The 13526-nt window shown below is 33.6% G+C and overlaps 1 protein-coding gene across 7 annotated transcripts in view; it reads right to left on the reverse strand.

Annotated features, from left to right (window-relative positions):
* The window catches only part of LOC142350853 (uncharacterized), a 105839-nt gene that overhangs the window by 18591 nt on the left and 73722 nt on the right, over positions 1 to 13526 (reverse strand). For 3 of the 7 annotated variants that reach the window (XM_075402830.1, XM_075402833.1, XM_075402836.1), the window contains 5 exons: positions 12752 to 12999; positions 12153 to 12173; positions 11281 to 11301; positions 3911 to 4108; positions 3050 to 3217 (listed from right to left, as the gene is read on the reverse strand). In XM_075402830.1, coding sequence (XP_075258945.1) covers positions 3050 to 3217; positions 3911 to 4108; positions 11281 to 11301; positions 12153 to 12173; positions 12752 to 12999 — 656 coding nt within the window. The remainder of the gene's footprint in view (positions 1 to 3049; positions 3218 to 3910; positions 4109 to 11280; positions 11302 to 12152; positions 12174 to 12751; positions 13000 to 13526) is intronic. The other 4 variants (XM_075402832.1, XM_075402831.1, XM_075402834.1 and 1 more) reach the window with 4 other exon arrangements.

Here is a 13526-nt window from a genome sequence, read left to right on the forward strand (position 1 = left end):
TAATGTTACCCGAAGCAGTCAGTTTATAGCGAATAGTCTTAATGTTTATGGTAAACATTTTGAAATTTTTTTCCAACTTTTCAGTTTTTGTTGTTCTTTTCGTCAAATTGTAACTTTTTTTCATCAATGAGAGGTCCCATCCAATTTCTTGTATTTCAAGAAATAACAAATCTGTTGATGTTATTTTTCACGAATATTTTGTTTGTTGGACAATATGCGTTTTTCTGAACTTTTATTGTGTGGCCAGTTTTTGTGTTTCTTTCTCTTCTTTCAGAACAATCGCGTAATAACAGATCCCAATGGTTTTAAAATGTGGCCCAAGTAAACTTATTTAATCTCTCAGTGTAAATCCTTCAGGTGAATTAGTAGAAAGAACAATTGAAATAAAAATACATAATTTTCACATGATAGCTAATGATTTTAATGGTAGCAATAGTTTGTGTTTTCGCAAATCGTTTAAAATTTTTTTTTTGATTTTTTTGTGTTCGTTTCTATGGCTTAGTCTAACCAAATACAGGTCCTTTTGGTTTTGTAATAACTTTTTAGTAATTTATCAAGGATTATTTAGTTAAAAGCTATTGATTTTTAAGATTTTTGAAATTTCGTGGTGTAAAAAATGTTGATTAATTTATAAGTTTCGCCTCACTGTTCGTTCTTTTTGTCGGCCTGTTACCTAGTCTCATTAAGAAAACTCTCCGTCTGCTGTATAGTTAAGAAAAAGTAAATTTGTGTAGTTAAGGTTTTATCTGACTGCTTTTTGACGTTGTTACTAGGTGCTTTTAAATTTAGATATTCCGTTTTTGCCGTGAAATTTTTGTTTTTGCTAATTTTGTTGTTTGTTTTATTTGTCGCGTAATCTCGTTAATGTCAGATCACTTAGGCGCTGTAATGAGTCATGGCATTATGTAATTCAATTAGTAGATAGGTTGTGTAACGATTGTTTTAAACTCAAGCATATATTTTTGTTATCTCTTCATTTGGTTGACAATTTAGTCAAAAATGTAGATGAGCTCGGGTCGGAATATCATGTGCGAACGCACATTAACGAGCCGCCTTGTTTATTTTTACCGTTATCTTGCAAAACAATATTTTCCCGTACTTTGCAGGATTCAACCAGATATCATGCTTCTGATACATTCCACCATGTTATATTTCTATTCGAAGGTTCTGCAAAATAAAGCGTTTTGAGCCAAAATCTTGAAATACTATCATTTTCCCGAGTTTGAAAGATAGCCCTTTTCCCTTAGATTCTGATATATTCCTATGGGAAAATCTTCTGGTCTTGACTGGAGAAGCATTTTTGATCTATGCAAAACGATTTGGTAGCAGTATTGAATTGCAATGAGTCATTTCATCAAAACATTTAAGGATGTTCTTAACCCAACTTTGTTTTATGAAGGGTTAATTCAAATCCCCCCCCTCTTTCCCTCCAATAAATCAACTACGTGAAAATTGGAAACTTAATCCCAGAATATAATATACTTCAAGAACTAGAGCCCCAGTGTATGAGAACTCATTATCAAAAGTGGCACTGATTCGTGCAAAGTAAGGTGGAAGATTCTGCTTCCTGGGTACGAAAAACTGCAAATTTTGCATGTGTTGGCTAAAATTTATACTGCTTCAGTTTTCAGATAGTAATTTTATGTAAACCTGCTTTTAATCGTAGACAAAACTGCATCCAACGAGGAGATAACCGGACCACATAAACAATTTAAATGTTCAAAATTAATTTGTTTTTTTTTATCAAGCAGTTTCATATAGGACCAATGAGTTTACGCCAACTTCAGATAAAAAGAATTTTTAGACAATTAAAATCAAATACTAATTGGATCTTTAAATAAATTTTAATCTATTGGAACCAATGAAAATTGAAAACGTTATGGAAATACACGTAGCAGGTCTTTCACACGTTTTAGTTAATTTCAATTTCTCATATCAAATGTCTCACATAATTTCCCCACTTCTCGGAGTCAACGAAGACGGCTAACAGCTACGCCATCCAATATCCGATCCCGTTTTTTTTCCATATTAGAAGAGAACTCGTTGAACAGCCATAGAAAGCTAACATATGGTTCTTTCTATTAATAAAAAGATCAAGAATGGTTCGCTATAAACAATGCAAGATCATACTGAGAAAACGTGAATAAGTTTTTTAAAGCCAAGAATTAATCTCAGGTCTAAGTATCAAGAATTTTTATCCCGGTAGTGAAAACTTTTAACTGAAGAGAACACATTTCATTCTTTGTTGCATCTTGGAAAGTTCATTCTCTAGTCAAATCAGATCCAAAGTGAAAAAAAATTTTGTTCGGCTGAAGGGAACAATGAAGAATAACGCTGTAATGGGCTCAACTCCCGGTTGAAAATAAACTGATTCGGCTGTCTGGAACACTAAACAAGGCTCTAATCGGCTCAGTAGCAAGGTGAGCACTGGTTCGACTAACAAGACAAATATCGAGGCTGAACTTCCGTGAATTCAAATTCATGACATCTATACGGAACTATGCAGAAGTCAAGAGAATTCTGTACGCTGAGTTAAAAGTGGAGTGCAGTAATGGTTATCACTTATTGCTTTTTAAATGTCTATAATCGAATATATTTCTCGACAGAAAATAGAAACGTCTGGAAATGCGTTTTATGAAGACTGACTAATAGAGAAGCTCAAAATCATTTCTTGAGAAAAAAAGAGGAATATAATCAAAATATTAATATGGAAATACAGAACGGGTAGCTGTTTCTCCATATCAGATTTTTCGTCGGGCTGATTTCGGCATCCTGGGTACGATTAGAAAAAAAAGTTTACACTGGAATTTCGAGTCCTGCAAGATCTTATAAGGTCTTAAAAGATAGATATCTAGTGCGACAGAATTGTTTTCTGGCTGAATATTATTAACTCGTGTTTAATTTTTCTAGTTAGTTCGAGTTAGTGCGATTCGTACGAGATAATTTTTTTGGACTGCCTGGGGAACTCATTGCACGTTGTGTCACGCAGATTTAGTTTTGTGCTCCAAAAATGAAAGAAAATGTATGATGAAAAAAGACATGCTCCAACCTGGGATCGAACTTCTGCTGTGCCTTGAGCCTAGCCTCCTCCTCGATTCTCTCCCGTTCCTTTCTGAGTTTTTCTCTCTCCCTCTCCCTCTGCTGTCTCTCCCTCTCCCACTCTGCCTGTTGGGCCTCCCACTCTGCCTCACGACGCCTACGCTCCAAATCACGGTCTCTGAAATTAAAACAGAAATTGGAAATTATTGAAATAAAACTACGGAATTTCATACAGAAGATGATTTCATACAGAAGATGATTTCAGATTATTTCTGATTTCGGATTAATAATTTTTTTCGCTGGAGATTTCAACATACAATCCAAATAAACATCCGAGGTCCTATATCTCAATACCTCTGATTGGACTCACTTCCCGTGCAATTTATTGAGCTCTGTTCCAAAAATTGCGTAATTTGTTGTGACCTGAGAGCAGAAAAAACTGGACTGGACTGCTCGGATTAGACGTCATTTTGGCATTAAGACGTCAACTTGATCAACATTTGTTTTTTTGTAAATTTTTATCCTTTTGTTGTATAATTTGATAAACTTCAAGGATTGTCATTTTGTGCTGAGATTCAGTATCTCTTAGTACAGATCTGGCTAATTCGCCAAAAAATGCAAAATCGTGAAATTCTGGTAAAATATGAGAACTTTTCACCGGGTTCATGATGTATATAGACGCCCTAGTCAAAAACAAATGTTAATCTTACAAGATCTAGCAAAAAATCTTGTAAGAATCTTTTCAAAAAACATAATGTAAAATCTTGCAATATTGATGCCATAACTCTTGCAAGACTTACTCCTACTTTCGACTCGGTCGAATTTTGAACCACTCCTAATAAGAAATTGAGACACCCCCTGACCAACTAACCTCTTCCTGTCTTCTTCCCGTCTCTCCCGTTCCCTCTTCTCCTTTTCCCAGTCACTCTCCAGTCTCCTCAGTTCCGCCTTCCTCTCCATCTCCCGGTCCTTCCTCCTCCTCTCCCTGTCCCTCTCCTCCCGCTCATAGTCCTCCATCCACTTCTGCTGTCTCCTCTTGTGCTCAGAGGAGAAGTCAGAGATGTACTCTCTACAAAAGAGAAAAAAATTGTCTTTTGTTCATAAATCAAATCCTGCTAGATTAGATCTGCACAAACGACGCAAAAATGTCTGTTTTTGATAATGATAAGTTTTTTAATGTTTGATTTCATCAGCACTAATTTAAAAAGAATGATAACAGTTTGGTTTTGATTCTGTCTACTCAGAATTCCGAGCGAGTGCAATTATTTAAATTTGCTTAGCGTTGTATATTGGTGCTTTAATATATAGCAGCTTTAATAACTATTTTAATTTAAAATTCTGCTGGAATCAGCTTAATTTATTATGAATCTATTGAGTTTTTGAAATGCGCCTTCATTTCAATTTATAGAGTTTTTTCTAAAAAAAGCTAGTTAAAAATACTTTTAGAGTATTTTACAAATATTGAACTTTCAAAATTTACCTAAAAATTATGCTTTTTACCCTCGCATTCAAGGCTGAAATTAACGCTCCCTAATAAATGCTACTATTTCATGCTATTCGGCTAGAATTGTACTTGAAAATTAACAAAACAGAAAATAACATTACCAAAAGTACTGTTGTTGATAAAATTTGACAAAAAGACAATATCAGGAACTTGATGAACCAAAATTCGGATATTTTTATTGATATTATACAAATCCAAGAAGTAAAAGATCGAAGAAGAACCGTCTCAATTTTTCTTACTTTACCCAAAAATTAGATTCCCATTTCCGACTTTTTAAGCAATTAGAATCTATAAGTCATATAGCATCATAGGGGTGCTGGCTTTGTTCAAAAAATTGCAAAACAAAAGAAAATTGCACACAGCTTTTTGTAAAGTCGGTTCAGCAATAAATTTGTTACAATATCAAAAATGGCTTTCAGAAAAAGCATTTGAGATTAAGATTATCCATTCAATTTTCATTTGGTGACATTTTGAAATGCCAGATAGTGGTTTTATGAAAATGAAAAAATTGAAATAAATATTCGCACATACATTTATTGTAAAATTTAATTTTTTTTCTGCCAAAACTAAAAATTAAATTGGCTGTGTTACATAATTTTCTTACGATTTCGTGATATTTTGTCAAACTATTGAATAAGTAGTTCATATTCTGAGAGTAAACACAAACTTATAATATAAATTTAAAATAAACTTTTGCTGGAATAGACTTTCAATAAAACTCGTTGAATGCAAAATTTCTCAATATTTGAATTGGCTGTTTTTACAAATTTTTTGAATATTAATTGTCATGATCATTTAACGTATTTTAAATTAAGGAATTAGCTTCTAAATAAAAGATGATGACAGAAATGACAAGATCAAAATGAGTGTCGTAGGCAACTGTAAATGTCAATTATCAACAGGAGCTGTGTTAATTTTTAACAAAGACCCATATGAACAAAAACTTAAATTGCCTCGTGAATAATTATTTTGAACTGGTTTTATCTTTTATTGACTTGGAGAAAAAAATCTAAACTTAAGTTTTGAATGAAAAATGTCTCAGTTCAGTACGAAACCTGATATTTGTCTTTGAAAATAATCAATAGTGAAACCTTGCTTATTGTTTCAAAAACGGAAAACAACAACGGAATCAAACATATTAATTCTTAAAGGAAAAAAAATCAATTCTGATAATGAAAAAATCATTCTTAAAAAATTTTAGTTTGGCAGATGAATGAATTTCCTAAATTCAGTTTTTTTTGTTTTTTTGTGATATCACAAAGAGTTTCAATGTTCAATTGTAAAGATTTGAGCCATAACACCCAAAATCTGCGTTAGTGACAGTGAATAAGCAAACACATGCAATCTCAAAATTCTCACGTGAAGTGATTTCAAATCAAAAGTGACCCTTCAATTGTCTTATCAAGCAACAGGTGCCTATTCATATCAGACAAAAAAGAACTTTGCGGATCGTCATTTATAAAACTTGATTTTGAGTTGTATAAGTTTGCAATTTCTAAATAAAGAAATAATAAAATTCTACGAACTCCAGTAGCAAGAAAAATTGTTTTTCGTTTTTATTTTATTTTCAAACAAAAGAATACTACAATATTTGGCAAGTTCTTCACCACCAAATCTTGTCAATTTTTACGTTACACTCGAAAAAAAAACTAAATTTAACCGCCAGCAGAAACAAACTACAGTCATTTAATTGGGAAAATCGGAACAAACCTTCTTTAAAATTGGTCTGAATTGTTGATATCTTGATTTAAATTATGATAGGATCAAACAAAAATGCATCAATATTTTTTCTATTGTGTAACTTCGAGTTAAAAATTTTACAAAAAAAAGATGTTAGTTGCTTCCAATTAAAAGGAGTAAGAAAACAAATACCGACAGAGCTTAGTATGATTATTGTTAAATGATATAACAAAATGCAAAAAAGAGATAATTTTGCCAACATCGTTTTTTGGTAATGTTAGTAAAAAAATTTTAAAAAATTTTTCAAATTTTAAATTTTGAGAAACTTTCAACAAAAATGTCAAACAGTCCAAATTTTGAAATTTTGCCATTTTATGTAAAAATGAAAATAAAATTACAAAAAAATATTTTTGATGTCTTATATAAACAATGTTATGTTCTCCAAATTATCGGAATTTACACTAGTTTCAATGTACACTAATATTTGCATGATTTTCTTGAAAGAGGCATGTTAGAAATGTATGTGAATAAGAATATCTAATCGATTCTCTCTTGGCTGTATTTTTTTCAAAAAAAAAACAATTTTTTTTTCTGTATTTTTACATGGCTGTATTTTTTTCAAAAAAACAATCCAATAGAAAAACATGCTAAAAAATTTCTCCGAGATAGATTTTCTCCATTTTGTCAACCGAAAAGTTCCGAACAGGGGTTCTGAAAAGTAGTTTTTGATATAAAGTAAATCAGAAATGTTAAATAAAAAAATTCACAACACAAAAACCAGAATTGGCAAAATAAACTAAATAAAATAATGATCGGTGCAAAAATAATGACAGGCGTTTCTTTGGTATTTTTTAACTACAGCTTTATGGAATTCTTTGCAAAGTTGGGGATATGATAAACTCAAAATCAAAAGAAACTTTATCATAATCATTATTGCCAGTGAGGGGAACTCAAATCTGAACGCTGAGATGTGCAGAAACGGGTTGGAATGTCATTAAGCCGACGTTACAGCAAACCGACACATCGAAAAAGCCAGTTCCTTCAATTATTTTTACTTCTAGTTTCCATTAAAACGACTGTTATTTTTCAAATTTTTGCTTGCTGTAACCTCGGGTCAATGGCTAGTAAAAACAATGGTTATGATTAAGGCAGTAAAGCACGGCGTTGCGTTCTGATTAATAAACAGTCGGCCAATTGGTCATTGAGTGACCAAAATGGGCTCGACTTTTGTTCAGACATGGATGGGTTGGGGCTTTGAAGAGCTGAAATAAGGCAGAACTCAATTACAGACAATTGGTTGCAGACGTACTAGAGATGACCGGTGTAATATTTGTACAAAGCACGGTTTCTGTGGGTTGATGACCTTGACTGACAGGTATTTTTAGGAGATCACCACTTCTGACAAACTGTTGAGAAAGAACCAAAATCCGCCAAATTTTGTTTTGTGTTTAACTTGTCACAAAAAAGGTTTAAACCCTTCAAAAAAAACTAGAACAAATCAATTCTCTGGTTGACAGCCAAATTAAAAGCCTGGTATCTTGCCATGGTCGCCAAAAATTACATCTCACCGAATAGCCGGTACGAAATTGCAACCAGATGGGATATAAAGGCAAAAACTCGATTAGGCAAACACATTTTTCAAAACCATTGTTTTAAAAGGTTAAACTTAAATTTGTGAACATTAGGCAAATGCCAGTTAAAGCAGTTGTGGCCAGCATTTCAAATTCCACTTGAGGCTATAAAGAACGCAAGAACAATTGTTCCTACCTGATGAATGTCCCTAAAAATGTGTTCACTAAAAAACAAAAACAAAGCTGGTTTAGTATATACCGTTTTTGCTAACTATTTTTGCCCCTCGATAGAACTCGGGCAATTAAGTGTATTTGGACAAACAAATATGATAAAAAAGTGAAAAAATGATTAGAAAAAATCAATGCTCTGTTCTAAAAATATCAGAGTGTTGTGGCATAAGTCATACTTTTTTTCATGTCCGTGTAGCATTTATCCAGCCACATTTTTTTCTTATGCCACAACACTCTGATATTTTTAGAACAGAGCATTGATTTTTTCTGATCATGTTTCCACTTTTTTATCATATTTGTTTGACCAAATACCCATGCCCGAGTTCTATCGAGGGGCAAAAATAGTTAGCAAAAACGGTATATATTAAACCAGCTTTGTTTACTTGTTTCTTAAGTGAAGACATTTTTTAGGGAAATTTGAATAATTCAAAGCGTCCAGTGGATTTTGATGTACCGCCTGTAATTTTTTTTTGCTATTCGCCCAATATTCACAAAGTTTAGTTCAAATTTTTTGCCTAATGGATACAAAAAATATGTTTGCCTCAGTAATTTTTTTGCATTTTAGTCAATGCCCCTCAATTATGAATGAACTTCAAAACGAAGGTCATTGCATGCAATAATATATTTACTGCTGCCAAATTTTTGCACAATTTTTGCCAATATTTACACTTAATCTTATTTAAAATTACTCAAAAATCGCCTCGAGTTTTGCTAATATTACGCACAAAAGATTGGTTTTCTTGTTGGCAGTTTCGTTTCCTTTGATGAGTAGCATCTGCAGGCTCCAAACACATTTTAGTACCGGCTCATGGGATTCTGGGTTTACTCGAACTCAATTTGAGAAAAGACATTTAAACGATTGAACATTCGAGGCAATGTATGAATGAAATATTTTGACAGTTGTCAAAATTAATGGACTACATTCATAAAAGAAATCAATAAAATCTTCAATATTGTAACGAAAATAGAAGTATTTTCAACTGGGCTCTGAATGAAATATCAATCCGTTAAAAAACTACCTATGAACAAGATTACATTGAAGTCATAACCAATTAATTTTTAGTCTTGTCTGCAGTACAACATAAGCTATTAAGCAATTTATTCAAGATAAATGTTAGAAAACTATCAGCATTAACTACTGGATTTTAAGATGGCAAATGAAAAAAAAATGCATACTATTCTAAAACTAACAACAAGGCGAATCGTGATAATGTGCACAGCACATTATGTTCCGACCCCCCCCCCCCAACCACTTCGAACGCCCTCCACGCATACATGATTGTGTGTGTGTGTGTGTGTGTGTGTGTTTGGGTATGTGTGTGTTTTTGTGTATGTATGTTTTTTTTTGGGGGGGGGGATGATATTTAGTACTTTGGGGACACCGACTTTTTTCCCAACAATATAACTTCTGTTGACTTCTATAGATTGAGATGAGCAAAAAATTCTTTGTCGCTGCAATTTTTGACTTGGCGCGAAATCATCAGCAGCAAAACAACTCTGCCAAAAATCACAACTTTTTTGATGATTTGAACGCACGTTTGATTTCTGCAAACACAATACAATTTACTCCCATTTTAATTATCACCATCAGAATGAGGTCAAAGCTATTATTGCAACCATCAGTTTTGGAACCAATCTATCCCCCCCAGCAAAGTGGGTATGTAACTTTGGGTCTTTCCCAATATAGCCCCCACCAGCTTAGTTGTCAGATAACCTATAGCCCCCATCATGGTAATTATACCATAATGGGGGCTAAAATTTCATGGGGGGTCTATAATGGGAACGACCCGTAACTTTTACGCCACCCCACGCCTACATGCTAATGTTTTGCACAGTAATACTCTGCATCACAACACATGAATTGTAAAACGTAGTAATAAGAAACAAGGTACGGAGGGCGGGGGAAATAGATCCCATAATTCTCCCCCCATATCTAAAAGATAGACCGACACATTTTTTTTATAAATTTTTAGTTGAAACAGGCTCAATAATGGGGTCTTACCCATTATAACCCCCCCAGTTTAGTGGTTATATAACTTATAACCCCCAGTCATGTTAAATATACCATAATGGGGAGCTATAATTGCAGGGGGTTATAATGTGAAAGACCATTTATTGAATAGGTTTCAACTACATATGAACTAAAGTTGTGCAGATCTATATTTCGGTCTTTCCCATTATATCCCCCATGAAATTTTAGCCCCCATTATTGTATAATTACTATGACGGGGGGGGGGCTATAGGTTATCTGACCACTAAGTTGAGGTGGGGGGGGTCCTATAATTGGAAGACCCCTGTTTTTTAGACAAGGGGAAAAAATTATGGGATCTGTTCTGCTCCGCCGCCCCCTATCTTTTTTTCATTACTACCATTTACAATTCAAGAGTCCTGATGCAGCGTATCACTGTGCAAAACAACAGCACGTAGGCGTGGGGCGGCGTAAAAATAGATACCCACTTTGGTGGGGGATAGACTAGATCCAAATCTGCTAGTTCTTGAAATTTAAATTTAGAAAGGTTTTGTCAATCTGATTTGGTGTTTTCGAACTTTATTGTTCAAAAACCCCAAATCAGGGTGACATAACTTTTTTAAATTTAACTTTCTAAAGCCTTTTAATAATTTTTTAATAACCTTAACTGGCAAAAACCAAAAATTTTGTTTTTGCCTTTTCCAGACAGAAATTAGAAATTTTTGAATCTATTCTGTTTCGAAGGTTTTACGAAATTGGTATCATTCTACCCTAGGCGCAGTGAATATTTTTACACGGTAATTTGCTATCCAAAAACCGAAAATCTAAAACCAACATCAGAAATACACTTTGACACCACGAAAATGTCAATATGATAACTAAAAAAATATATTACCTGATCAGGGATTTTTCAAAAAAAACTTATATAATCTATTTCAAAGGGCTTTTCAATGATATGACACATGCTTTTATCGGAAAAGTGAAAAAAAACTGTAAAAGTGAACAAAAACGCCAGAATGATCACAAAATTTTGGAGCTCGATAACTCCCTGTAAAAAATGAATTTCGAAAAAATCTTTTTAATTCTATAATCTACGCTGGACGGGCTTTTTAATGATACCACTCATAAGTTTCTACGATGAATATATCGATCGGCGAAAATTCACTGAACAAAAAAAAAACCCATTTGAGTATATAGTTCCTCCCCCCCATATGATGGGGTCGGAACAATTAATAGGAGCTCTAAAGTAAAGCAGCAGCATAGAATTTAGATAAAAGAAAACAGACCTTGGTTGGGGTTTTGGTAGGCTGAAACAAATAAACAACTCAAAACTTAGTTTTATACAGTAGATGGTAGATCCATTGGGAAAGAAAGGTCTTTGGTTTATGCAAAATAATCGTTTTTAGTTTTTTCAAACGTTTTTGAGACGAATGAAACAGCGTTATTAAGAGATGCTGTTTTTAACAAAGACAGTCAAAAAGCGTAGCGTTAAAAGATAAAACTGTTATGTTTAAAACACCCATAAACAAAAACTAAGAAATTGGTCAAGAAGAAACAAAAAAACATTGATTATTTGTCCCAAAATAGTGATCACAAACGTTCACTCTGGCTTCAAATTTTTAAGTAATGACGTCGATCTAAGGAGCAGCCGAAAAAATTTGTATCATTCAAAGTTGCTGAACGACAAAATTAATTTTCTTGACCCATAATGGTTGAAAATATTAAAACTTCGCGTCAATGGAATGAAAGAACATTATATAGCGGTAAACAAAAAAAAACAGCACAGAAACTGTTACACGTAAAATACGGATATTTATAGTCAACTGAGCAATTCAGCACATATCGCCTTTAACAAGGTATTTGTAAGATGAAGCATAGTAATTTTTAAAATCCAACTGCTAGATTTTGGAAACAAAACTGCATCTCGCAAAAATGGGTAAATTTATCTAGAATCTTTTATGTGATTCTACAGGACAATATTTTTAAAAGTTCTTTTTACATCAGATTAAATAAAGCAGTTTAATCGGTTTAAACTTTGAAATACTATTCAGGAATAATAGTTATAAATTTAGGTAGCAAATAAAAAAGCAATCTAATCTACGACTGGCAATTATTTGAAGCTCGTTGGACTAAAAGTTATAAAATATTAAAAACAGACCTTGGGCGGGGCTTCGAGGAGCTGAAAAAAAAACCATAATTGAGGAGCCATGTTTGAAGGGTGATGTTTACCTGACCGGACTGTTTATCAAGACTGTTTATCAAGCCTAAAATTTTTAACTTCCATATACTAGAGTATAAAATAAAGTTTATATCTGAATCATTTTTTACAAATAATGCATTGATCAATATCTTCATTAATAAAATTCTGACGGTTATAACTTAATAGAATGTTCGACGACTGCCTCGAATGACGACGGCTATTGTAAAAACATCCTGTTATAGCACTGCGCTTTGAGATCACGAATTAGGACAGCAGTTTAATGGAATTGGCAAAATTTTGCAAAAAAGACTCAGCGTTTGAATAATGAGGATTTCTGGAACAGCTCATTTTGCGAAGATAATCAAGTCTGTTCATTTGAATATCATCAGTGTCCTTGTGCAATTCAAGCAAAATGAGATTAATTTCGAATCCCAAAATTGACCAATTGTGATGCTCAAAGTTGATAACAGATTCTCTGCTGTAACATGCAAAAGTATTTGCGAACAAAAATCGGAAGAAAATTGGTTCGGAGAAGAAAAATGAGCCAAAAAACACACCTTTTATGTGCACTTCTCGAAGAAATCTTGGACGACGGGGAGCGGCGATAGGTAGAAGTAGCTGAAGGGGTGGGGGTGAGGGTCGTTTTTGGAACACGACCCGACCCAACCGACCCATGTCTGAACATACCATCCAACGCATCATTCACAATTCGCCCGGCCAAATGACCGGCTAAAGATGGCACATTCCGGACGTACCCTGGGATGCCACCATCAAAGGAGTTGTGCCGACGTCTGGATCCAGGAAACTGAAAACAATCAATGTTGCATTTAACGAAAAAGCCAGTGTAACTGTCCCAATTTGGGCATGTACATGTAATCACGTGTAATGATTTTATTTTGCGATAACTACAATGTACTTTTAAAACATACATTGAAATGCACTGCGAGAGAAAAATGTTGTAATGTGTTTGGCTTATTTTTTTTTCAAACTAGGTATAAACAGCTTCAAAGTAGGTTTCTTTCTCATTATGTATGCATTTCTAAGTTTCTCTCTCTTTTCTTCTTCGACAGGTTGACTTTATTAAGCTTCCTTCTTAAGCTGAACAAGATTTCGAGAATTTGGGATACATTTCATATTTTTTCCAGCCAGATGTTTTCTAGAAATCAGTTTAAAAAGGCCCATTATTGAGTTTCCAGAAGTGCTTTCATTCACATGATTAACTAAAAAAAAACAAAAAAGCAGCCCGGGTTGTCCCATCTTAGATACCATACTTAAGACCATTTATGGTTCCATCCACGGAGGGCCAAATTTTCGTGTATGATCTTACCATGG

This window comes from Convolutriloba macropyga, chromosome 12 (genome assembly GCF_964194025.1).
Source record: "Convolutriloba macropyga chromosome 12, txConMacr16.3, whole genome shotgun sequence".
Lineage (NCBI taxonomy): Eukaryota > Metazoa > Xenacoelomorpha > Acoela > Convolutidae > Convolutriloba > Convolutriloba macropyga.